General features: G+C 45.3%; 1 protein-coding gene across 13 annotated transcripts in view; it reads left to right on the top strand.

Moving 5' to 3' along the window:
- The window catches only part of CACNA1G (calcium voltage-gated channel subunit alpha1 G), a 285,359-nt gene that overhangs the window by 173,110 nt on the left and 86,167 nt on the right, over positions 1-26,082 (top strand). For all 13 annotated transcript variants that reach the window (XM_075119254.1, XM_048817865.2, XM_075119253.1 and 10 more), the window contains exons 10-13: positions 21,725-21,876; positions 23,074-23,259; positions 24,137-24,251; positions 25,246-25,401. In XM_075119254.1, coding sequence (XP_074975355.1) covers positions 21,725-21,876; positions 23,074-23,259; positions 24,137-24,251; positions 25,246-25,401 — 609 coding nt within the window. The remainder of the gene's footprint in view (positions 1-21,724; positions 21,877-23,073; positions 23,260-24,136; positions 24,252-25,245; positions 25,402-26,082) is intronic.

The following is a 26,082-nucleotide window of genomic DNA, read 5'->3' as shown; positions in this document are numbered from 1 at the left end:
AGGCCCCATGGGGACCCGATGACTAAGACTACGGTTTTGTCACTGAGGTCGCAGAAGTCACAGAATCTGTGACTTCCAAAGACTTCCATCACTTCAGCCCTGGCAGCTGGGAGCTGCAGGGTCCCACCACCTCCTGCACGGCAGGGAGCTGTGAGGCCACTGTCTGAGGCAGCAGGCTCCCAAGCTCTCAGCTGCCATGAGCAGGGGTGGTACCCCGCCACTCCCAGCCGCCACCACAGGCGAGGGGGGGATATACCCCACATCTCCCAGACACTGTGGGGGACAGGGGGACCCCCACAGCTCCCCACCACTGCGGAAGGGGGACCATGCAGCTTCCCTCCATTGCTGGTGGCGGGGGGATCCTGGAGCTCTGAGTCCCCACTGGTGGTGGGGGCCCCAGAGCTCCCAGCCACCCCACAGCTGCCCAGTCCCTTCCCATTTTATCATGGATATTTTTAGTAAAAGTCAGGGACAGGTCACGGGCAATAAAGAAAAATTCTCGGAAGCCCGTGACCTGTCCCTGACTTTTACTAAAAATATCCATGACAAAAATTTAGCTTTACCGATGACACATCCTGGTGACACATCAAGTTGGACGTGTGAGGCAGAGACTCCTATTGCAAACCACATGGCTGTGGAAAGGCATTGTGTAAAAGCAGCCAAATGCCCATTTAGCCAGGCTTGAGCCCAAATGATGAAGCAGAGAGAAGGCGGCCTGCAGACGATTAAACCATTCCCGGTCCCAGATTGCAAAGTGGAAGGAGCAGCCTACAACCATGTCAGGTCATTGGTAGCCCGAATAGTTTTCACAGGAGTGCTTTAAGGGCTCAATCCAAAACCCACTGAAGGTGATGGGAGTCTTCCGATTAACTTTATTAGGCTGTGGATCAGGGTCCAAAAAGCAAATTGAGGCAAACTGCCGTTTTTAAAGTCCCTAGATTTTTACTGAGAATTTATTTATAAAAAAAAAGGCTCAAAACAAATTAGAAGAAAAAGGAAGAGACCAAATGAAAATGCAGGTAGAAATTGTTCGCTCCTGATAGAGAATTACAACTGTGATCGAGGCACTTTAAATACATGCTGAAATTGAGCTGTTCACTGTTGAGCCAGTTGAATCATTTGCCTTTTGGAAGCCCAGATTCTGCAGTGGTCCAGGTTCATGGGGCCAGTATTGTTCTTTTGCTTTGCAAAGGCATGTCCTGCTCAAACAGAATATTTCTTTCGTTTTTTTCCCCCCAGTTCTGGCCATAATCGTGTTGCCTGATTGCTTCTCTTTTAAAGCCTTCCCTTGAAATGAAATGCTCAAGCCTCCTGCAAGGCCTGATGCTGAACTGTTTCTTTTAAACAGAGGGTAAAATTTAGCAAGGGCTTCCTTAAGGCGGAGTTTTTTATAACCTCAGTTGCATTGAACTGCCTGAATGTTCTAATTTTCCTTGTCTGAGCTCACATCATGTGAAATGTACTCAAAGTATTCATTTGTTTAAGTAGTTCTTGAATTCCATCTGCCATCTTCTGTTGTGTTTTACTGTTGATAATGTAACAGACTGGAGGCAGGGTCTATATTAAAAAGTTCCAGTCTGAACTTTCAAAAATTCCAGTTTGCTCAGATCTGGGGCTTGGATCTGGCTCGTTATAGTCCCTGTGGATCCAGAAGTTCAGGTGTGACCTGATCAGGAAGGAGAAGTTGGTTCAGGACCATCAATCATCTTTGTGAATTTCTTAAAGGCAAATCAGACAAATTATAAGGGTGACTCTTTGGGACAGGGCCTCAGGATAGAAACATAGAGTATAGGGTAAGTGATTGATTGTTCAAGAGGTGAGAGAGGGAGGCAATTGACAGCAATTTAAACAGGAACATTCCAAATGGAGCATTATCAGCTGTGGCAATATGTTATCTGAATCCACAAAATAGCAGCATCACAAAACACAAGCTGATGTGCAAACTCAATCTGCAGAAGGCAAAAGTAATCTTTCCAGGCTCTGCGTAAGCTCATTTTAGTGTCTGGAGCTTAATTCTTAGTGCATCATGCTGCAGGGGCCTTGAGTAGGAAACTATACAAATGATGTAATGTTGTCACTAGTAATGTTACAACCTAATAACCTCTGCGGCATGAAAGTATCAGCCATCTGTGCCAAGGTGTCTTAGGAAAACTCACTGACAAAATGGATTAAAGGGTCTATATTTATTTATGTAAATAATCAAGATCAGGAGAAAATTCTGTGTAAAACTGAAATATTCCTAATCGACATTATGGAGTGTAACGTCTGTGCAGATTGTAATCGGGGGGATTAAGGGTCTCCGCCACTGCAGTAATATGAGAGAAGTTAGTGCATTTGGAGGAACCATTGCAGTGATTGTGTTAGAGATTCAGGCCTGTTACACCAGTGACCCAAATACAGCCTTCTACACGGTATCTAGGAACTTCTGCTTCTGTCTGAAGTCAGGGTAGAAACAGGTGGGGTAATGGGAGGAAAATGTTACATGTATTGAACCTCAGATATTGTCAGGATTTGCTTTGAGTCTTGGGGGAAAGTTTAGTTAATTGGAGTTCACAGGTGAGCTGGCCCTTTAAGGGAGGTAATCTTAGTCCTGCTTGTGATTAATTAGTTGCCTCATGGTGATGGGTCTGATACTTTTTATTGATACGTAGACAACCGTTGCAGCACAGGGAGGAGAATAGGGTTATAAGGAATAGCCAGCATGGATTTGCAAAGAACAAATCATGCCAAACCAACCTAATTTCCTTCTTCAGGGATACTGGCCTAGTGGCAGGGGGGAAGCCGTAGATGTTATACATTTTGATTTTGGTAAGGCTTTTGACACAGTCCCGCATGACATTCTCATAAGCAAACTAGGAAAATGTGGTCTAGATGAAATGAATATAATGTGGGTGCACAATTGGTTGAAAGCCCATACTCAGAGTAGTTAGTGGTTTGGTGTCAAATAGGTATTGACATATTTAGTGAGGTACCACAGGGGTCAGGCCTGGATCCAGTACTATTCAATATTTTCATTAGTGACTTGGATAATGGAGCAGAGAGTGTGTTTATCACAATTCTGGATTGGGTGCTGGGAGGGGTTGCAAGCACTTTGGAGGACAGGATTAGAATTTAAAAGGACCTTGACAAATTGGAGAATTGGTCTGAAATCAACAAGACACAATTCAATAAAGACAAATGCAAATTACTTCAGATGCACAACTATAAAATGGGAAATAACTGGCTAGATAATAGTACTGCAGAAAAGGATCTGGGGTTCTAGTGGATCACAAATTGAATGAGTCAACAACATGATGCAGTTGCAAAAAAGGCTAATATCATCCTGGAGTGTATTAGTAAGACTGCCTGTGTAAGACATAGGAGGTAATTGCCGGCTCTGCTCAGCACTGATGAGGCGTCGGTTGGAGTACTGTGTCCAATTTTGCATGCCCCAGTTTAGAAAAGATGTGGATGAACTGGAGAAAGTCCAGAAGAGAGCGACAAAAATGATACAAGGTTTAGAAAACCTGACCTATGAAGAAAGATTAAAAAAAACTGGGCATGTTTAGTCTTGAGAAAAGATGACTGAGGGGGGACCTGGTAAGTCTTCCAATATGTTAAGGCCTGTTATAAAGAGGACTGGGATCAATTGTTTTCTTGCCTTGTCTTCAGTGGTCATGGAGGTGGTGGGCTTAAATCTGCAGCAAGGGAAATTTCGGTTAGGTATTAGGAAAAGCTTTCTAACGATAAGGGTAGTTAAGATCTGGAACAGGCTTCCAAGGGAGGTTGTGGAATCCCCGTCATTGGAGATTTTTAAGAACAAGCTGGACAAACACCTCTCAGGGATGGGTTAGGTTTACTCAGTCCTGCTTCAGTGCAGGGGTCTGAACATAATGACTTCTTGAGGTGCTTTCCAGCCCTACATGTCCATGGTTCTATGAACACAAGGCTCCCTCCCGTTGGACAGGAAAGGAAGAGAACCCTGCCCACATATTTACAAACGCTCTGAAATGCAAATACAACTGTAGCAAACAACACAGTTCACACAGCTGCTGCCAGAGCCATAGCTGTATCGGTGTGTCACAGCTTGGGTGGGTCGGCCCTTTAAGGGAGAGGTGGTCTTTGCCCCGCTTGTGACTAATGAGGCACCTCCCAGGTGATGGGTGTGACACCAGGGATAAAGATGATACTCTGCACATCACCTAGGCCTTAGATAAAAGGCCAGCAAACAGCTCTGTTGGCAGAGAGACCTGCAGGGGACCCTGGTTAGGGGAAGGGCCCTTTTTTTATGTGAGACCCTTTTGATTTTGAGAAATATGCCCATCCTGGAAGAAGGGGACCTGAAATGCTGCTGCTGTTAAGAGCTTGATTGGATGCTCTGGCTGGTGAGTTCGTCGTACTGGTTTATAGTGCCCTATGCAAGGACATTCATAATTGGATCATAGCTCTGCCTGGTGCTTTAAAGGGTTTGTCCACAGTCATGGGCCCTGCCCCAGTGAGATGATGGGGTAAAAAAGATGTTCCTAGGCCATGAAGGTAACATGGAGGATGGTGCTTAATTTGTAATGAAAGAGGGGCTGGGGCTCAAGCTGTTTTTTTACAGTCATAACTGATGCACTAAGCCAGGAGGTGCCGGAGCTATGAACTGCCAATCCCAGAAGTGCCAGGGCTCAGCCCTGCCAGAAATTAAGCCCTGATGGAGGGGAAGAGAGGAGAGGGGTGAGGGTTAAAAGGTCTGTAGGGTAGGGCAGAGGAGAGGAATAAGTAATGCAGTCAGGGGTAAGGGGAAGCAGAGGAAGCGCTCCCGTTCTCGCCTTGGATGGCTGGGGGGCAACAAACCCACTCCTCCTCGGTGATGTGGTGAGAACTCCCCCTGCTGGTTCAACCTACTTTCACCACCAAACTCAGGAGCAGGAAAGGAGTGAGTTTCATGGGGAGGATTGGCAGGAGGAGGGCCGGGGTGCTGGTTGCAAAGGAAGAGGGGTATAATTCCAAGCAGAGAGGCTGAAAAGGGGCAAGAAGGTGAGAGTGAAAGGAGGAGACAGGTGAAAAAAACAGTCGGGGGGGGGGAGGGGGCAATTCAGACAGGGCAGAGCCCTCAGTGACCCCAAAGAGTTTGAACTCCATGTGGAAAGAGAGAGGATAGATCAGAGGGGGAAGGGAGGGACAGGGCAGGTGTGGAAGAACATCGAGGCTGCTGCTGATTGGGCAGGCTGAGGTGTCAGTGATCAAGGATCTTTAAAAGATGCTGTGAACTAATTTAAACTGAGCGCCGAGTTCAGACGGTTAAGTGTAAAACTCTGCTATGGATGTGAGGTCTGCAGCCGTCATGGAGTCCAACAATGGGCCCGTCCTGCAAGGTGCTTTCAGGATAAGCCCTAGAGGGGCTTTGCGGTTACTGTACTCCTGAGCTCCCCTCCTTTTTAAGGCAAGGCGAGTCTCGGAACGCAGCTAATGGCTGGGGGTGAGCGATTGGTTGGGCGTATTGGGACAGCTCCTTCCAGCTCAACACTGAACTTAGCAGAACGTCAGCATCTCCAGATCACAATATTGTGTTGTCTGCTGTGTTCTGGAAGAGCCACATCCTTGATATAATATGAGCAGGGCTCAGGTCACCCTTTGTCTTATCCAAACTGATTTACCCAGGTCTTGGAATAATTGCATGGTAAGTTGCATTAATGGCATGTTCTCTCCTGCTGACTGTGCTAGTGGCTTGTGTCAGAGTGTGGAACATCGTGCTCTCTCTGACCCCTGCCATACCAGATGAAGTGGACTAAAGAAGCCTGAATTCTCTTCAATTGGTGGATTTGTGTCAGGCCTTCACGATCAGTAGATTTGGGGGTGTTTAAATAAAGTAAGTGGCGTTTTTAATATCTATTTTATACCTCCTTGGATTCTGTCTAGTCCTTACAGTTGTGTCCAAGAATTCTCCCTGATGCTGACTGTTAGCTCTGTGTGTCATGCAGCTCTGTTAGCACGTGGGTTTCCCTTCAAGTTTATCTCCTGCACATGACCGTGGAGGATCATCTGCATGGAACGCACCAGATCTCCATCTGGTGTAAATTGGCACTGAATTCCATTGAAATCAGTGGGGACTGTGCTGTTTTATACCAGCTGAGGATATGGCCCATAATACTTTGCCTCACCTTTCAGTTCGGCTCAACCTGGTTCGAATTCATCATCTTCCTCATGAGAGCTCTGTGAATCTAGTCCATTAGGCCCTGATTGAAGAAAAAGGAAAGCTTTTCAGAAAAGCACTTCAATGGGATTTAAGCACACGCTTAAATGGGCCCCACGCATGTGCTTTTCTGCACTGGGACCTTCCCTGGTGATTCTGTCATGAGATCACTATAAATCACATCCATTAGTCAGTACATTCGTATCTTCATACACAGCCCTTAATTCATAGAGAGATCAGTATCTCTGCCTTGGTGTATATCCCACTTCTCTATTTAACTTCATTACACATCTCCACTGCCCCACACCAGCTATTCTTAACCACGTGATCAAAACTTTGGCAGCATTTTGAGGCTTTTCTTCCCTGGCAGCCTGTCATCTTTTCCCAGCTCAGTGCTTGTATCTGTAATATCGGGTTAATCTTACAGTTGAATAGGCTATGCAGATTGCGGGGAAATGATGTGCCCTATAGATTTGCATGTGCTCCTTTTAATTAGCTTGCCTTTAACCAGTATTTACCCTTATTAAAAGTTTGCTGTTGGAGTCTATTGGAATCAAATCATTGCTAATGGAAACTGTCAGAACTGTTAATCATAGTGATGGCTGACTTTCAAAACCCATTCTCTGTTGTTACAGAGGCTAATTGTTTTCATGGGCATGGGCCTAATGGGGTCATGCAAATGTTCGATACATAAAAGGAATCGATGGCCTCTTGGCGGAATTAATGTATCTTTATTGATTATCTTGATTATCATACACATTGTAAGGAGAGTGATCACTTTAGATAAGCTATTACCAGCAGGAGAGTGGGGTGGGAGGAGGTATTGTTTCATGGTCTCTGTGTATATAATGTCTTCTGCAGTTTCCACAGAATGCATCCGATGAAGTGAGCTGTAGCTCACGAAAGCTTATGCTCAAATAAATTGGTTAGTCGCTAAGGTGCCACAAGTCCTCCTTTTCTTTTTGTATCTTTATTGACTCTATTCCCAAAGGCCTTCTGGAATAAGACACAAAAAAACAATGTTGCTTTAGAGACCAAGCACATGGAAAAGAGGGAAGTCTGGCTCAGCCAGAAGACTTTTCCCAAACTCTGGAAGTTAGTTGGATTTGAAGGTTACAGGAGATTTTACACAACAGGGACAGGCTTGGAATTTTTGGCAAGAAGTTTCAGTTCTCCGAATATTTGGCTACGTGGCTCGCTTGTCCTCTCTTTTCTGCTAAAGTCTTCTGTAATTCCTTGATGGGAAGCTGAAAGTATCAATCCTATCCTGTTCATTTTGTTCAGACACTGAGGACTACATGGGCTTCATCAGATTGTCATTTACAGCTGTTCATTTCAACAGCCAATAGTACCCACATGTCCTCTCTGCTCTGACAGCGTTGCTCTCAGAATTGGACTCAATGAAATGGGGGAGATGATGTACTTGCTCAAACCTTACTGTGTCATCCTGGTGTGGATGACAAATCAGTTATCTGTGTGTAGTCAGGGACTTCTCCTTCTTTCTTCATGGTTTACATTTGCCACTTTGACCCATATCCTAGCTGATGTAAATCAATGTAGCTCCAATGAGGCCCGTGTAGTTCTGTCGAGTCACACCAGCTGATGTTCTTGCTTGTAAGTGTTGCCTAGTTACTATTTATTGTGTGATTTACCCATATTTAATCCTCTTTCACTCTTCTTGTCTCACTCCAGAGCTTTGTCCCAGCGCCTCTGCTGCCTTATCTTACCTCATTCTACCTCTGCCCAAATGCTGTGTCCCATTGTCACCCTATTTAACTCCCTAAAGTGGAGGAGGATGGGAACCAAGGTTCAAAAGCCTCTGTCTCCAATCTGCTAAACGTGCCTGTTGGAGACAATCTGGTCGAATTGTTTCTTGATGTCATTAGGAAACAATAGGCTTTTCCTCCATGGAAGACAGTCAAAATTAGGGATAATGTTACCTGTATAAGAAACCCAGTTTCAGCAAAGCTCCATGAGAGCTGTACAAAGACACGGCGAGTCTGTTTTTTCCCTTGGTATATTCTCGAGTGCTAATGGGGAATGAAGTTTGTACTTAGTTTAGATGAATTAGAAATCGAGGGTATTAAATCTCAAAGACTTACCAGGTGTGACCAAGTGGAAATGTAGCTTTTGTTCAGCTTAAGCTCCTTCAAAAGCTGGGCAGAGGGATGAGCCAGTTCATGTTTTTCGTGCATTTTTGAGGATACTAATCTTCCTGAAATCTCAAGCTAGGACAGAGATGCTCTGCTACGTCTCCTGAAAGATGCAGGACAGAAGGCACATCTCTAGGAGTTGTGGGGCAAAGGTGATTTGAAGACAACCTTTGTGTCCTCTGAGCTGCTGCTTCTAGGGCTTGTAACTGAGCTAAAACAGAGCAGATCCTCTTCCCCTCCCCCTGCCCCTGCCCCACTCCAGGACTGGTTATGGGCAGCAGAGCAGCTCAGAATCCCCAGAGTGCTCAGTGTTACGGGTATGTCCCTTTGTGCACCCAGCCCGCTCCCCAGTGCCAGGATTTGTGAGAGAGGACAACATAGCGCCATTTACATCAGCCCCATGCTGCTTCTAGGCTGTAGGTATTTTCCTTATGGCCCCTGTGCTCAGCTGGACTCCTTCTTCAGTAAAGGTGGTCTGCCCCTGCTCTTCATGCTTTCCATTGTCCCTTAAATCCATTCACTGCTACAGTTCTCCTCTCTCTCTCTCAGGTGTCCTATGCTGAATTGGCCCTATTAGAGGCCACCCTTCCTGTCACCAACGGCAGGAAGAGCTGACTGCCAATAATGCAGCTGCAAAGGCCAAGCACCCCAGTGAAGCAAGTTAAAAATGAACAGAAAGTTTGGAATGGGAAGTGAAAGCCTGTCTGAACTTACAGGGTCCCTGTCACTGTCTATTCTGAGCACCTTACAATCCATGTTAATGTGAGTTAGGAACCTATTCGTTCCCACCCGCAGGATCCGCACAGGGAATTTGCAGCCCAGCACGTCAGTGCGCAGTGCTATTCACACCCCCATAGTCTGAACTGTGGGGCACTGTAGACATAGCCTAAGTGACTTGTCCATGGCAGCACAGGGAGTCTGTAGCAGAGCAGGGAGTTGAACCCAGATCTCCTGAGTCCTAGGGTAATGCCCTAATCAATGGACAATCTCTCCTTCCCAAAAGGAGTGTGAGTTCAGAAGGGGCAAGATGGTAAGTGTAAGGGAGAGGAGTAGTAGGAAGAGAGGTCTGGTCTAAACTAGAGTTAGGCTGACACAAGGCAGCTTACGTCGACCTACCTATGGAAGTGTCCACACTTAAATTTCGCTCCTGCCAATGTAACTACCCCACTACACTAACTTAACTCCACCTCCATGAGTAACGTAGAGTCACGGTCAATGTAGTTAAGTTGACACAGCGTCAGTGTAGACGCTGCGTTGTTCATGCCAACTGTTACTGGCTTTCAGGAGCCGCCCCACATGGACAGTCCAATTGATGCAAGCGCTCCTGGGGAAGTCGTGTACTGCTGACACAAGGAGCCAAGTGTAGACCTGCACAAGTGTTATAGTTACTGTGGCAGCTGTATGCTGACCTAAGTTAGGTCGACTTCTTTTGTAGTGTAGACGTGGCCTGAGAGGAGGATGGAAGAAATGACGGAACATGACAGAAAGGAAGGAGAGTTCCTCTTGTTTAACTAGTTCACCTGGAGGGGAAACCATCTTCTGAATGGCTCTTGCAGCATGTTGATTATGACATCAGATGTTCAGCTCTTACAGGTTTCAGTATCAGTTTAGTCTGTGGCAAAATCTCCTGTCTGTATATTTTGATGAGATGAAACTGAGACGGGTTCAGCTATTCACCTGTCAGTTCCTCTTTGTAAATGGCTGCTAATCCCAGACTACATGTACTCCAGGGGCAGGAGAGGAGGTAAACTTGCATAATGCTGCCCCTTCTGCATGTGACCAGGCTGGATTTGGAGAGGAGAGGTGCAGAGTTGAGTGAAGTCTGAACACAGTCCAAGATTTCCTGGAAGCACATGCTATCTGCTTATGTGGTGACAGTCTTGTATCAGTGAGATGGGTAAAAAATGAAGGAGCTGAAGCCACTCAAAAAAAAAAAAAGTCCTTGCAATCCTGTTTCTTTCTGAACCATCTTCCATGGAGAGAGCGCTTTATTTTGAACCAATTCGGCAGAAGATCAGTGTAGAAAGATGAGAATGTATCAGGTTCTGATTAATCATAACTCAGGTTAAAGTCATCAACAGACACAACAACAACAGCTAAAGTCATTTCCTTGTATGGGCCCTCAAACACAAGGAATGTCACTGCCAAAAATATGGCTTGGAGTTTCTATTTATAAAATAGCAAGACGGTCTGGAGCTAAGAGGAGCTAGATTTACTGAAGGGAACAGAAGCACTTCTGAGGATGTCCAGAGCGCTGAAGAGCTTCTGAAGTCTGCCTAAACTGTTCTGGGGATGGACAGGAAGGGTGGACAGGGGGAAGCCCTGAAAGCTGCTTCAACCCTTCTGAAACTGTTCCAGAACTGTACAGACACACACATCCATGGTGGAAGTAATGAAGTATATGGGTGTGACGAGAAGAGAGGAAAGGGTGTTTAGAAGACTTGTGGTTTATTGGAGGAGATCAACTAAATCAAAGATAAAGCTTGGCAGCTTTGGGCTGTTTCTAGCATATGATATTGAAGGCCTCCTTGCCACTCAGTGGGCATGTATGGGGCGGGGGGTCCTAGCTCTGGCTGGGGAGAATTGGGCAGGGGGTTTGTATTTACTCTTGGATGTAGCCAGGAGACCCTGCAGATGGAGGCAGATGCTCATAGGTTGTGAATGTTTCTTTGCTTCTGACAGCTGTCCCACTAGAACGGAGCCAGAAGCCAGTTTCAAACAAATGTATGTCTGATCTGAAATGTGATGAGATGGGGAATTGCCTGTCCTTAACTCAACACTAGGAAGTCTCTTCATCTCACTTTCTGAAGCAGATTGAGTGAGCGAACTGCTGACTAAATACCAGTGACAGGAACAAGGCTCAGTGTCAACCAGGAGTGAGCTTTGGGAAAGCCCTGGTGTCATAAATATAAAGGGAAGGGTAAACCCCTTTGAAATCCCTCCTGGCCAGGGGAAAGCTCCTCTCACCTGTAAAGGGTTAAGAAGCTAAGTTACAAAAAAGATACACAGACAGAAATAGTTATTCTATTCAGCACAATTCTTTTCATCTGTACCCTAGAGTTCAGAGTGGGGGAGGAACCTTGACAAGATAATCCCCTTTTGTCTCTGCTTGGCCACAAAGCAGAGAAAAAACAAGCTGCTTTCAGTTTCAGCTGCTTTCTGGACTTCCTTTCCAAAGGAAAAAAAATTTCCTTTTTAAAATCTGTATTTCTAGTTCAAAAAATCTCAACTGGATCTCAAAATGATTTCAGGTTAATCCCACCACTATGCCACCATGTCAAGGTTCCTCCCCCACTCTGAACTCTCGGGTACAGATGTGGGGACCTGCATGAAAAACCTCCTAAACTTATCTTTACCAGCTTAGGTCCAAACTTCCCCAAGGTACAAAATATTCCACCCTTTGTCCTTGGATTGGCCGCTACCACCACCAAACTAATACTGGTTACTGGGGAAGAGCTGTTTGGACGCATCTTTCCCCCCAAAATACTTCCCAAAACCTTGCACCCCACTTCCTGGGCAAGGTTTGGTAAAAAGCCTCACCAATTTGCCTAGGTGACTACAGACCCAGACCCTTGGATCTTAAGAACAATGAACAATCCTCCCAACCCTTGCACCCCCCCTTTCCTGGGAAATGTTGGATAAAAAGCCTCACCAATTTGCATAGGTGACCACAGACCCAAACCCTTGGATCTGAGAACAATGAAAAAGCATTCAGTTTTCTTACAAGACTTTTAATAAAAATAGAAGTAAATAGAAATAAAGAAATCCCCCCCTGTAAAATCAGGATGGTAGATATCTTACAGGGTAATTAGATTCAAAAACATAGAGAACCCCTCTAGGCAAAACCTTAAGTTACAAAAAAGATACACAGACAGAAATAGTTATTCTATTCAGCACAATTCTTTTCTCAGCCATTTAAAGAAATCATAATCTAACACATACCTAGCTAGATTACTTACTAAAAGTTCTAAGACTCCATTCCTGGTCTATCCCCGGCAGAAACCAGCATATAGACAGACACACAGACCCTTTGTTTCTCTCCCTCCTCCCAGCTTTTGAAAGTATCTTGTCTCCTCATTGGTCATTTTGGTCAGGTGCCAGCGAGGTTACCTTTAGCTTCTTAACCCTTTACAGGTGAGAGGAGCTTTCCCCTGGCCAGGAGGGATTTCAAAGGGGTTTACCCTTTCCTTTATATTTATGACACCTGGTAGCACCTGTCTCTGCCAGGTTAGTTTAATGAGGATAGATGAGAATAGGCTAGAGGGTTGCTGTACCCTTCCTCCTCACCACCCACATAGCATTGCACAGGGTGGGAACCTTCAGTGAGTTTAATGCTGTTGAACAATGCCAGATTGGCAGCTGAGAAGACCAGTGTCCACCCTAGCTACAAAGCTGGTGCGGCATGGGCAGCTGCAGTGGAAGCTTTCCCCGTGCTGATCTGTCAAAACTGCTTCAATCCGGAGCTCTAGGGGTGAAAAAGAGAGTTCACTCTCCAGGCCCAGCCAGGTCTTGGCCTCTAAGCTGAGTTGTCATCAAGAGGAACAAGTAAAGCTGGTGTCTTTTTAGCGACTTGGACACTTGTCCCCTAGGAACTCAACCAGTCCCCTTCTCCCCATGTGTATCATGCCTTAGCCATGCATCTGTTTTTTTCTCAAACTTGCGGCATGCGAGAATCTGGGAGACGACTTGATAGCAGTATAGATTGCGACATGGGATAAGACGGAAAAAAAAGCTCCCCCATTTGTGCATTAGCAGCTGTTCCCAATGATTTGAAGGTCCTTTTATTTTACTCTGTGGCTCTTTGTCCTGTATCCTATTTTAAATCTGACTCTGATCCATATATTTCATCTGTCTTCACAGATATCAGAGAGCTCTCTAATGCAGTGGAGTCAAACCCAGTGGCCGGAGGAGAAATCTTGCATTTGTGTCTGAAAATTGTTGAGTGGGGCGGGGGCTATACAAGAAAAATCAAATATCTTTAAATGATGAGTCAGTGAAATGTTGTTGGTATTTCCTGGGAAATAGCTGAGGTTGTTCTTTTCTCTCTTTCTGTTGTATCTTTCCTTTGGAATCCTAGGTTGCCATGGTAATGATTTCAGAGAGATTTTATTCTGCAATGTTTCTAGCAGCTGAGCACTTTCCATCATCTTCTGGATGCACAATAGGCAGAATCAGTTGGATCAGAAAGGACCTTCTGGCAGATCATCCCCGTCCATCCCTTGCGTTGTGGCAGGACTGATTTTGTTATTGTTAGTGGGATAAGGGTAGAATCCTCTTTGGAGCTTTCTGGCCTTTGCTCAGATGCCCATGGAGGAAGGGAGGAGGCAGGTACTGGAGAGAAATATTGTTCAGACTGCATAATTCCTATCACTCTCATCTCATTGTCAACTGTAACTGGGAAATTAAAAGTAGCGAACTCCAGAGAATTTCACTAATCCTCAGATGTACCTACTGTATAGTCACTTGGCATTTAGTAGGGTAGCTTTCAAGTCAGCAAACAAATGCACTCCAACAAATAAGCGCATACATACCAAAGTGATGGGTACTACAGAAAACTCCAAGGATACGTCAACACAGCACAGTTAACCCAGGCTCTTACCCTGGTTTTAGCCCAGCCCCACTACCATCCATACAGAAAAACCTCTGGCTTGTGTTTTGAAGGCACTTTAACCTGGGCTACTTTATCCAGTGGGGAGTGTAGGTGAGAATGCGGGCTCTGCTTTAATGTTGGCTGGCACCTGCCCATTTGGAAGTGAAGATGTAGGGTACTGAGCCACTCGAGTGCTGACAGTCCTCCACTGTCCTTCCCATGCTTCCCCCCTCCCCGCAAGGACTAACAAGTTCTCCCACAATTGCTGGGGGAAAATCGTAGGGTGTCTCAGCACAAAGAATTATGGGACGTGCCCCCAGAAAAAACACAGACAATTGCAGAATTAGTGAGGACACAATAAGGTAGGGGGAGGGTTTGCAGTGAAGACACTCTCCCTTGGGATAGGCTTAGACCTGGGTGCCAGTCACTCAGCTTAGTAGTGCAAGGAGGCTACAAAGGGGACATGGAGAAAACACTGTGGATAGCAAAGGATGGGGATGTGCGGTGCAAACATAGCCTAAGCAACCCTTTAACTTGCCCTTAGCCAAGACAGATTAGAGATATCAAATGCCCAAGGTCACCCAGGAAATCTTTGGCAGAGCTGGGAGATTTTCTGAGCTCCAGTCCAGGGCCTTAACTACAAACCCATCCTTTCTTCCTACAGCCCATTCCCATCACATACACGGACAGTCACTCTCAGACATGTACCGTGCCTCCTGTATTTTGCAAGACGAGCACACGGCCCTTGTGATGCTTCCCGGGAGTACTCAGGGTTGTGCAGGACCTTGCTACCACTTGCCCTTAGCACGAGAAAGTCTTGTCTTTGCCTGCCCTGGCTCAGCTCCCTGACTCCACCACCCTCAGGTAACACAAGCATTGCCTTCCAGGCCCCCGCAGGCCTTGCGCGCTCTGTGCAGGTTAGGGATAGGCACACACTGACCCCTGAATCCTCGGAGCGTCCCCCGGCGTGCTCAGCCTCCTCTCCGGTGAACACTCTCAGAGCTCTCAGATTCTCTACTCCCAAAGGAACAGCACGCACCAGCATCCAAGATTCAACTCAGGATCACCGCTCCACTTAACACACAGAACTGAGATAGATCTAGCAGTGTATTTATAGTGAAAACAAGAATAAGTTAGTTATCAACAAACAGACATTCAAGTGATAGGAAGTAAGAATATTGGAAACAAATGGTTACGTATAAAATAAAACCATAGCCTCCTTTCTGGAGCCTAAACTTAATGCACGAGGCATTCACATGTCTTCTACAAGATAGATTGCTCCAAGTCCTTTTCCCAGGTTTCACCCAGGATGGTTGAAATCCCCCCTCTCACATGATTGAGGCAGCTTGTCTTCATAGACTGGAGGATTCCAGAGCATCTCTGATCTTTGATCTTCCCTTGAAAACAAGCCCCTTTTCCCTGCTTCTGACCCCAGCTGTTTACCTCTTCCTGTTTGTTTTCTTCTGTAGTCTCCACAAGCTCTTCATTGACATTTGACTCAATATGCTAATGGACGTCTGTTGTAAGATGCAAAGTACACAGTGGTCCACCAAAGAGATAAGTATGTCCCACCTCCTCTCGGGAGAAGTGTTTCAATGCATGCTACCTTTGAGTGACTTGCCTTTAACTACCGGCACAGAGAACATCATATTCACATAATTCCTCACATACTTTCCGTACATATATCTTGCAATCATTATGATGACCAGTGTGACTCACGCCTTCATTAGACACTTGACGTGACATTCTTTTGGTGAAGCCAGGGGATCCCTGTACCCCTGTGTTAACCCTGTGCTCGCTGCCAGTTGGGATCAAGCAGTCCTTGGGTCCCAGCCCTCTCTTCAGGAGGCCCCATCTTAGACTAACAATAACTGATCCAATCCAGAGAGATTGCTCCTGCCAAGATGAGATGTCTTTGAACTGCAAGGAGTGCTTTTGACTGCTTCTCTCTAGACTCTTCAGTCTAAGCTTGGGAGAGCCTGGCTTTGGATGTGTGACAGCAACAGCTCAAGTTTCACTTGTTCCTCTCCAGTTGCCCATGTTACTTGACTCCGTTGTGATTCTCATTAACTTGCACAGTTTGAAATCTGTAAGCAGGGCTCAATACGCTTCTCCCGTGAGCAGCAAGAGAGGTTTCATCCCATCTGAATCATTCTGCTTATTGGGGGGGAAAAAGAAATGAATTAATCTCTGTGAGTTCCAGATGCCATGTGCCCTGCAGAGATCTTTCCCTCCCTCTCCCCACCCCAGACTCTGGGCTGATAAATTTGCAGTCTCCTAGAACAGGAGCCAGAGCAGCAGAAATCATTTTCTTACAGCCATAGTGGATGCCCTGAATGGCTCAATTCTTGATGGCGACAGTAAGATCTTATTGATGCTCTCAGATATTTTCCTCTGCAGGAGGCTTGAAAAACCTACATTTGATCATCCGCATGGCTTTTATGAGAGACACTGTGCTGTCTTTTCACATCATACATGCAGCCAGAGCGTGTCAACATACTGCTTGATACAAATGGACCATAGTGCACATGCAAACGCACCATTCCTAGCATTGGATGTATCCGGGACAGTCTCACAGACACTACAGCTATGTAGCCTGTAAGACTGGGTGCTCAGGAAACAGAATTTCATATTTACCAAAGCCTCCACTAAAATCTGGTCCACCGCATTTGAGATTTCATTTGAATCACACTTAGATCTCACTCTTTCAAGGTGCTTGTGGTTTAATTGTAGGGCGCTTTCCTTTTAATTAGTCGCTGCTGCCGCCGATGAGAGAATTAGCAAAATCTTCTATGAATGAAGAATCTCAATCTATGATAGATGCACTTTAAGCTAATTGGTGGGCAAGTGGTATTGTGCTGCAGGTGAGGTTCATGTTTTGCACTGAGAATTAGCGTAAACCAAATAAATCTTGTGTTTTCCAAAATCAGCAGTTTCCCACAAAATTCAGGGCCCTCTCAGAGAAGTTGAAACAAACCCTCTTGTTTATGATGGTGAGGGGAAGAACAACTTGGTCTTGGATGTGTAACTCTCTTTCTTACTTCGCAACATATCCTAGCAACTGGTTCTTTGTCAGGAATCTTTGACTATCCCAGGCATATTATGTCAATATCTCTAAAGAGAGCACTTGACATGTTCACCATCTCTTAAGGTATGTCTACATGGCAGCTGGAGGTTTGGATTGCAGCACGTGAAGAGAGATGTCTACTAGCTTTAATCTAGCTAGTGTGAGTACCAATAGCAGTGAACCTACAGCATGAAAGACTTCAGCGCAAGCTAGCCACTCACGTGATTATTCAGGGTCCCAGGCAAGCTGGTACAGCCTACTCTGAAGTTCATGCTGCTGCAGCTCACTGTGTTAGTTGTAGTGACCGAGGCACAGGCAGCTCACCCAGTAGTGTCCACTGGGCCAGGATCAAAGGCAAGAGTCTGGAGCAAGATGGGGCAAAAGACGAGGCCTGTAGCAATAGCAAGGCAGAGTCTGCATTGTTGCTTAGCTGGGTCCTTTGGGCAACTTCCTGGTTTAAATGGTTAATAGTTGATGTGTACCAATCAGGCAGCCACAGAGTTCTGTCACTCTGGCCTCTTTGACTGGCATTTCCTGCAGTACCTAGCCCTTAAACCACAATTTGAGGACTTCCATAGCTCAGACATAGGTGAGAGGTTTTTCGCAGGAGTGGTGGGTGAAATTCTGTGGCCTGCGTTGTGCAGGAGGTCAGACTAGATGATCGTAATGGTCCCTTCTGACCTAAATATCTATGAATCCAGTAATTGTTGGATGCTGCTCAGCTTGGCTCTCTGGGGGGTGATGTGGAGGCATCTGCCGCCTAGGATTATACAACGCTGGGTTCTAGATCCATAGATCTTTACATTGGTATTTGCACTCGCTAGATCAAAGCTAGCTCTGGTGGGTCTATGTGTGCTGCGGTCATACCTCTGACAGCAGTGTAGACATATCCTATGTCAGGAGAGTCTTCTGAAAGTCATATTTTTGTATGTCTCTCTTTGTGGAAACTGGACAGCTGAGACTGGTCAAACTGCCTATGGGGATTTGGACCCTCAACTGGGAATCTCAGGTCCAAATCCCCCTAGGCAGCTTTGATAGTCTCAGGCCACGTGTACTTTGGTAAACAAAGATATGGTGAATATGGTGCTCATGAAAGGAAGGCTGAATGGAAAGCACTACAGACTGAATATGGGTGGTTTTTCCTTGAGAGTTGTTATGTGGCCTCTGTTCATGTCGAGAGCCATGGGAGAGCCATGACGGGATTCAGAGGAAGAGGAAATAGATGGATTTTATTTTTCCTCAGGCGTTGTTTGATGAAAGCAAAGGATAAACCCTCTGCCATAGCATAGATGCTGGTATGAGGGATACCAGGCTCCCAGCATCTGCACTGCCCATCCTTGTCTCTACCCCCCCCCCCCCAGCTCTGAAAGTGCTTGGAGTTAGAGGATACGGAGAGCCCACTAATGAGTGGCGCAGGCTACAGGGTGACATCTTTGCTCTTTGTAATGCAGGAAGCAGGTTATTTTCAAATCTCACATCTAATGGCTTTCCTGCCAGATAAACAACATAAGCCGCCTGTAGTCCCCACTTCAGCTCCCAGACCACCTCTCTGGCTCCAGAATGATTTTCCCACAGCTTGAACTCCAGCCAGAGCAGTGACACCAATTACAGATTTTTGTCACCTTAGGATGTTGCTTTCTGAGATGATTTACAACAGCATGTGTCAGGTGAAGCCCTTCTGAGCGGGGGCTGATTATTAACAATGCTTTCTGGTCCTTCTGTCAATGAGTGGGGAGACTGGCTGATTCCCGCTGACAGGTCCCTGTACTTCTCTCTCATCTTACCAGGGTTAAAGCTACTGCAGGGCACTTGTAAACAAAGAACCAGTGTCCGGGATGTGTTGGGATTAGACATCTCCTGGATCAGGTGCCTTTAATGGCTTGCTTTATGCACATCTCTCATGTGGGGAGTGCAGCCTCAGCTGTCTGCCTCTGTTTACCTAGCTGTTGCTTTTAAGAGAGCAATCGGGCTTGAATGGGACGTCAAAGAACCTAAGGGAGTTAGGTGCCCAGCTCCCATTGAATTTCAGTGGGAGTTTGAAGCCTAAATCCCTAAGCAATTTGGGAAATCCCAGCCATAAAATCTACTAGCAGGTCTGCCTTTAGTTCATGGTGTGACCTGGGGTAATCAGTTGGCCTCTCTCTGTCTTAGTTTCTCCATCTGTAAAATGGGGATGGTACCTGTACCCTAGCAGATAGAAGGCGCCAGTTGAGTGCAAAGTATTATTACTTTTTTGTAATTAATCTTAGATCACCTCCTTGACTGTCTGCATTTTTTAATGTTTCTTCCTGCCTCCTCCAGGAGTGGATAGTTTGGCAATGGGAGAGGGAGCCGGGTTCTAGCCTGGTTCATGACAGTCAGCAGAGTTCACTGGGGTCTCATTGAAGGGCCAGATTTTTCCCTCAGTTATACATGGGCAACCCTGTTCGGCAGACACACTGTAACATGTTTTTCATGGCCAAAGGATTGCACAAGTGTAGTTGATGGCAGACTGTGGCCTATAGGCTCCAAATTACTGGCGGTGATGCATGAGGAGGAAAGATTCCAAGAGCACGTTTCCTTGCATAGTGAAATAGCTGCCATAATGAAAATAACAGCACAGGCTGTCTCTGAGCCTCTGCAGTTGTGAATGAGTTGGCAGTTTTCATGACACGTGCAGGCTTTTGAAATTGTCCTGCGGTGGCGCTTGACATACAAGTTCTCGGCCGATTTATGATTGTGTGTGTGTGTGTGTGTTCCAGGACATCTATCATTTTAAACCAAGAGTGTGTTTAATAGCGTGAGTTAAAGCAGTTTTATTTTAACTTAAGATCAGCAAGAAAAGTAATGTCAAACTCTAGCCCCAGGGTTTAGTTACTGATGAGAGTGACACAACAAGCTGTGAATCGATAAATAACCCTTTGTTTTCTTTCCCTCTGGTTTGTCTTCAGCACATTTAAATCTTTTGCCTTCCACCCCTTTTGTTCTTGAAAAAGTAAATATTTTCTGAGATCCGGCCTCTTTCATGGGCTGAGTGCTGTTGATGTCACAAAGGGAATCAAAAGCACTTTGAAATGGCTGAGGGATCTGAAGTGCCCAAACAATATCTGCTAAGCACACCCAGTAATTCCCTTCCATAACATTTTTTTTTTGGACACAGCCATTTTCCCAATCACTAGATAGGGATTTAACTTTGTTATAACAAACTCCTGCCATTGTCGGTGCAAGTCCGGAGGGATTACATTCTGATGTCAGAACAATTTTGGTCCAAGTTTACAGAGTAAATATTATGCCAGGAGGGCGGAAGGCAAAGTGAAATATAAGATTCAGCGTACGTCTGTGGAGATTTAGACATCGAGAAACAAAGATAGAGAATTCAGTGCAAAAAATCGCTTTGTCGGTCTAATCTGTGTATTTATAAAGCACCCATTCACTGTGGTATCTTGGTGCACTGAGACACAAATGATTGCAAGTGACCACATTCAGTGTAAAGCTACGGTGATGTCCTTGAACCACCCCTGTTCCTGTCTTGCATGGTTTCAGAAAAGTGGGAACTCTTGTATTTATAGCCCTGCAGCACATGCTACAGTGGCACCAGGTCACAGATTAAATTGCCAGCTAATTTTAGGATATTCCTCTTCTTATTTTGTCAGTTGTAAAGTTGCTTTGCTTAAATTTTACATGCTTAGATACTTTGCTGATTGGGACTTAACTCAGGAGAATGAGAGTCAGAGCTGAGCTCCCAGGTTCTATTTCTAGCTCTGCTGTAGAGTCACTGTGTGACCTTAGATAATTCACTCTTTGTGCCTCCATTTACTCTTCTGTAATGTGTTTATCATAATTGGGGCCTAGCTCACATGGATATCAAGAGGCTTAATTAGTGTTTGTAAAGTGCTTTGAGATCCCCGGGTGAAAGGCACTAGAGAAGCTCAAAGTATTATATGCAGGCCTGGTAGCCCCACCTATTATTAAGGTTTCCTGATCCTTCCCATTATAAGACCCTGTTGCCAGTTGCTTGTATCTTTGCCTAATTCTGTTTAGAGAGTAGGTGCAGAGTAAGATTTTCAAAAGTGTCTAATGATTTTGGGGTACCTCCATTTTTAGGTTCTCAATTTGAGACACCTTAAAGGTATATCATATTGAGGGTGCTCAGCACTTTCTGGAAGTCAGGTTCCTTTGAGGCATCTCAAGTTAGGAACCTACAATCACTAATGACTTTTGAAAATCTTAGCTTTAGTCTTTATGTAAGATTAAGATACCTAGTAAATTAAAGAATAGACCCATAATTGATGGGTATGAGAAAACACTCTGGTTTGCCCCTCTGTATTGGATAATCTGTGTGTGAGTTACAGATAATGCTCAATTTCTCTGTTGGACAGTGTTACAACTGTCTCCTCCTGTTACAGTATCAATCAATCAAATGCACATGGTCTACTAAGGACTGTTGCACCAGCAAGAATGACTATGGTTGATGGCATCACACCAGGCATCAAAGTGGTGACACTGTAGTTAATGTGGAGTTAATGGGTGGATTTACCTCTATAATCTATAATAAGTGCTATATCTTACACTGTCGTTGGAGTTTTTCCATCTGCTATCTTGCTCTTTTACTCAGCTATAAATTACACTTTTAGTGACATGCACTTTACATTACTATTTGCATCCTCCTGTAATTGGCCCTGGTCTATTTTGTGGTCTAAATCTGAGCACCTCTAGAGAGTAGATTTGTATCATGTAACTACTTCCCCCCCCCCCTTTTTTTTTGTTCTTAATCGCAGCCTGAGGAACTCACCAATGCCCTGGAGATCAGCAATATTGTCTTCACAAGCCTCTTTGCCCTGGAGATGCTGCTGAAAGTCCTCGTGTATGGTCCATTTGGCTACATCAAAAATCCATACAACATTTTTGATGGGATCATTGTAGTGATCAGGTACAAGCATGGTGTTCTGCTTACAAGGGTTTCTCTTAACTGGACAGTTGAATTAAAACAGAGGATAATGGATAGAATGGCCTTTCTGGGTCACTTAGGCCCCTGTGCTCCTGTGTTAGCTTTTGTACCCCATATTGCTGTTTCTCCATAAATTCTCTACTCTTCTGAAAACTCTCTGTAGCAACCCACCTTGTTCCTGTCTTTGGTAGTTTATTATATACACAGCTATCCTTAGTATAATGGCCCTTGGCAAAAGTTTTCCGTGTGCCCAGCCATGATTTTTTGTGATAGCTCATTCAGAGGCAGTTTCCACGGTAAACATCTGATGAAGTGAGCTGTAGCTCACGAAAGCTCATGCTCAAATAAATTGGTTAGTCTCTAAGGTGCCACAAGTACTCCTTTTCTCATTCAGAGCCTTATTTAATAGCATTTGTCCTTTCAGCTCCCTCATATCTATGCCTATTTCTGAGTTCCTCTTTCATATTCCTCCCCCGCACCTCAAAGTATACACACCCCGTCTCTCTGACTTCTGTGCATCATTAATATCATGAATTTGAATCCTTGGATCATATTTTCACCATCTGTAAGAACCATAATGGACCATCACTGGTTCCCTCTGCAGTGTTGATTAATTTGCTGCGACATATTTTATACCATCTACTGTATATTATCAAACATACGTATAGACAAATGACTGCCCACACCCCTACATGCCATGGCTTGCTTTGTGGGTTTTTGGTTGCTTGGTTTCGATTTTGTTTGTTTTTCTAGAGAGAGCCCTAAACAACAAATCCTGGATCCAAACACCTCCAGATATTGGGGAAGTTTAGACCCGAAATAGCTTTAGCTGACAAATGGCTTGTTGGGTTTTTGTGCCTACTGGGCACATGCGGACACTGTAATTGTGCATGCAGATGCACTCAGTGATTTACAGGCATGTTTTTGGCATGCTCTAATGGGACTCCACTCTTTGCAAATCTGACACTAATTCAGGTATCAGAAGGCACTGTCCATACAGACCTTCCTGACAGGCTCCCTACTTCACATCCCTGTTTTCTCTGAGCTTCACCAGCTTGGAGAGCGGATCTTTCCTTTCACTTCTCTCTGCCTTTCTCTCGTTGCTGTCTACATGCATTTATGTTCAGTGCTTCCTTTTCCACACTAAGGCCCACACTGTAAATCTCTTTTCTTCCTTAGCGTCTGGGAGATAGTGGGACAGCAAGGTGGGGGCCTGTCAGTTCTGCGGACGTTCCGTCTGATGCGAGTCCTGAAGCTGGTCCGCTTCATGCCTGCCCTCCAGCGCCAGCTAGTGGTCCTTATGAAGACCATGGACAATGTGGCCACCTTCTGCATGTTACTGATGCTTTTCATCTTCATCTTTAGGTGAGTATGTGGCAAAGACTCTGATTTCCTTTCATGCCCTGCCCTGGCTCTGTACTTTAAGTTTCTGGTCCAGGGACTACACGAGAATGTGAAGAGAATCCGTAGGTTTCATGATTGCTCACAAAAGTAAATAACTCTGACTGTGGTCTCTTGAAGTGAACTGCTGAATGAGAAGCACAGTAGCCTCCATAACGGGTATGGGCACTGCAGATTAGCCCCTGGCTGGAATCTTGCAATTCTTGCCAAATGTCATGTCTGTGTTTGTGAGGGTGTTCTCAAGGGAAATCCCTTCTGTTGGGTGATTCCTCCATGGGCATCACCCCAAGGCAGCAAGCATATGACATCACGTTCCTGCTACTGTCCAGAGAGCAAGCCAGAAGCCTTAACCAAAACACTGTCTTTCAAAGGGCAGAGAAGGGAATGTGCCTAGAATAAACCCAACCAAGTCACTCTCATTCACACATGGTTCTTTTATCCCCTTTGCATCATTTCTTTGCCTTTTCTCTCTGTGCAAAAGGTTTGGGATTGGATCCACTTGAGATTCAAGCAGCCCAGAACTTTGGGGGTGTTGGAAATCCAAACCCAGGTGCAGATATTGAAAATGACTCCGATCTTTCTAATAAGTCAAACCTGCTTGAAATCCAACCCCGTATGAGCCTGTCCCTAATATACAGGGGTAAGGCTGGCCTTGCCCAAGATATACTAATGGGAGAGTTGGCAGGAAGCAAATTAAGGCTCTCTTTCTTCCATGGAGGGAAGTTTTGCTCCCAATATCTGTTTGCTAGGCAGACAGTATCCTGAGACACAGAGGTCCACCACTTTATGCTGCTCTCTTAACATCATCTTCAACCCTGTCTTGCCTTCTTCTTGTGCTCAGTATCCTGGGGATGCATCTCTTTGGCTGTAAGTTTGCTTCAGAGCGAGATGGAGACACCCTGCCAGACAGGAAGAACTTTGACTCCTTGCTGTGGGCCATTGTCACTGTTTTCCAGGTACAACAGCAAGAACTCCTTACCAAGCACACACTTTAGGTCTGTAAGGGGTGGGGGGGGAGGTGGAAGAGTTTAGGTTTGCTTTCCACAATGCCCTACAGAGCTCAATAAAACTAATAGCTGCGGGGGAGAGAAACCAAAATGTATCAATGCGGGTGGGGAGGAGGAAACGTTTTCTGATGATACAAGACAATAAATGGAGATCGGATGAAAGGGGAACTCCAGGAGATGCCAAAAGCTGCAGAAGAGAAGGCTCTTGCAGGAGCAGTGGTAAGATTGTGAGGAGTGACAGAGGGGTAATTAGTATGAGTAAAAGGACAGGTCTGCGAGCAAGGCTGACACAAGTCCAGTGAGAGCTTCAAAGCAAGACAGCCAGCCTGGATTCTCCATAGTGAGGAGAATCTGCTTTATGGCAATAATTCATACTGTGTAATGTATTGCTGTTGGCAAATCTGGACTGTGTATTCCAAGTCTTAGGTGGATCTTCATCTGTCTTTACAGAGAGAACAAAATGCCAGTGCATGCTACATGGCAGTCATTTAAAGCTCTGTATGGACCTTGATATCAACTGGAGTTCCATGCACAGAGTTAGGGCAGCTTGCGGCCCTTGGGGTTAGCGTGTGGGGAAGGGGGGGGGGAGGGCGGGGAATCAGGTGCTATCCCTGCCTTTGCTGTGATTCATTGGGTGACCTGAGCTAAGTAACAATCCTTCTGTGCCCATCTGGAACGTGAGTGCACTTCTCTCCCTTACAGGGCTGTTGAGAAGCAGCAATTTTACAGCATTACTATTACATATTACCAGCGTGCTGGTTTCCCCAAGAGTAGGGTGTTTGCCTGTTTAAGGCTGAAGACCTACAGCTCTGCCAACCTGGAGCATAAGTAAGAGCATGTAGGAAAGATGAGTGTCCCTAGTCAATAACCCAAACACTGGGTTACTAGTGAATGTTGGACTGTTGTGATGTCCCTTCATGCTCACGGTGTCCCTTCTCTATAGATCCTGACTCAAGAAGACTGGAACAAGGTCCTCTACAACGGCATGGCATCTACCTCTTCCTGGGCTGCTCTCTACTTCATCGCCCTCATGACGTTTGGGAATTACGTTCTCTTCAATCTATTGGTGGCCATCCTGGTGGAAGGTTTCCAGACTGAGGTAAAACCTTTTGGAGACTCCCCTCTTTATCTCTTTGTTTCCAGAGCGAGGGAGGGTCTAGAACCAACATCCATCTGGAATTTAGATTTACAAAAGGGAAACTGATTAACTTAAATAGAGGGGGGGGGAGAAAAAATTAGCTCTTATTTTTTCTGTTTCTTAGCTAGGACCAAGTGCAATAAACCAGGCTGTTTAACTGAGCTTAAATGAAAAGCTATGTTAGCATTAATATAATTGCAAGGATTCAGCTGTGAGTCAATCAGTGCTGATGGAATAAAATGCTCTAAGAATGTCTTTGAAAGGGCTTCATTGTGTTTGGGAGTCAGATTAAAAGCCATCCCTGTAAAGTTATGCAGGCTGGTGAGATTAGTCACATTATTATCTCTTTGGATGGTCTGTGTTGTGGATCTCTTCCTGCTTGCGGCTCAGTGACACTTTAGCACATTTTTACACTTCATTGTTCCTAGGCTGTCAATTGAGTCTCAGGGCTGGGAGCCTCTGTTAAATATCCTCTACCTTCCATAAGTATCTATGGGAAGTCAGCAAAGAGGTCTTAGATCTGAATTGAACTTGACCCCTGTGTCTTTCTAACTATGCAGTTCATGGTGAATGAATATATAACAGACTCCCTGAAACTAGCAGACAACCAGGGCTGCCTATGACCTAGGTCTCTACAGGCTA

This window comes from Caretta caretta, chromosome 14 (genome assembly GCF_965140235.1).
Source record: "Caretta caretta isolate rCarCar2 chromosome 14, rCarCar1.hap1, whole genome shotgun sequence".
NCBI lineage: Eukaryota > Metazoa > Chordata > Testudines > Cheloniidae > Caretta > Caretta caretta.
Note: the sequence above shows the minus strand (reverse complement) of the source record. Positions and strands in the feature narration are given on the sequence as shown.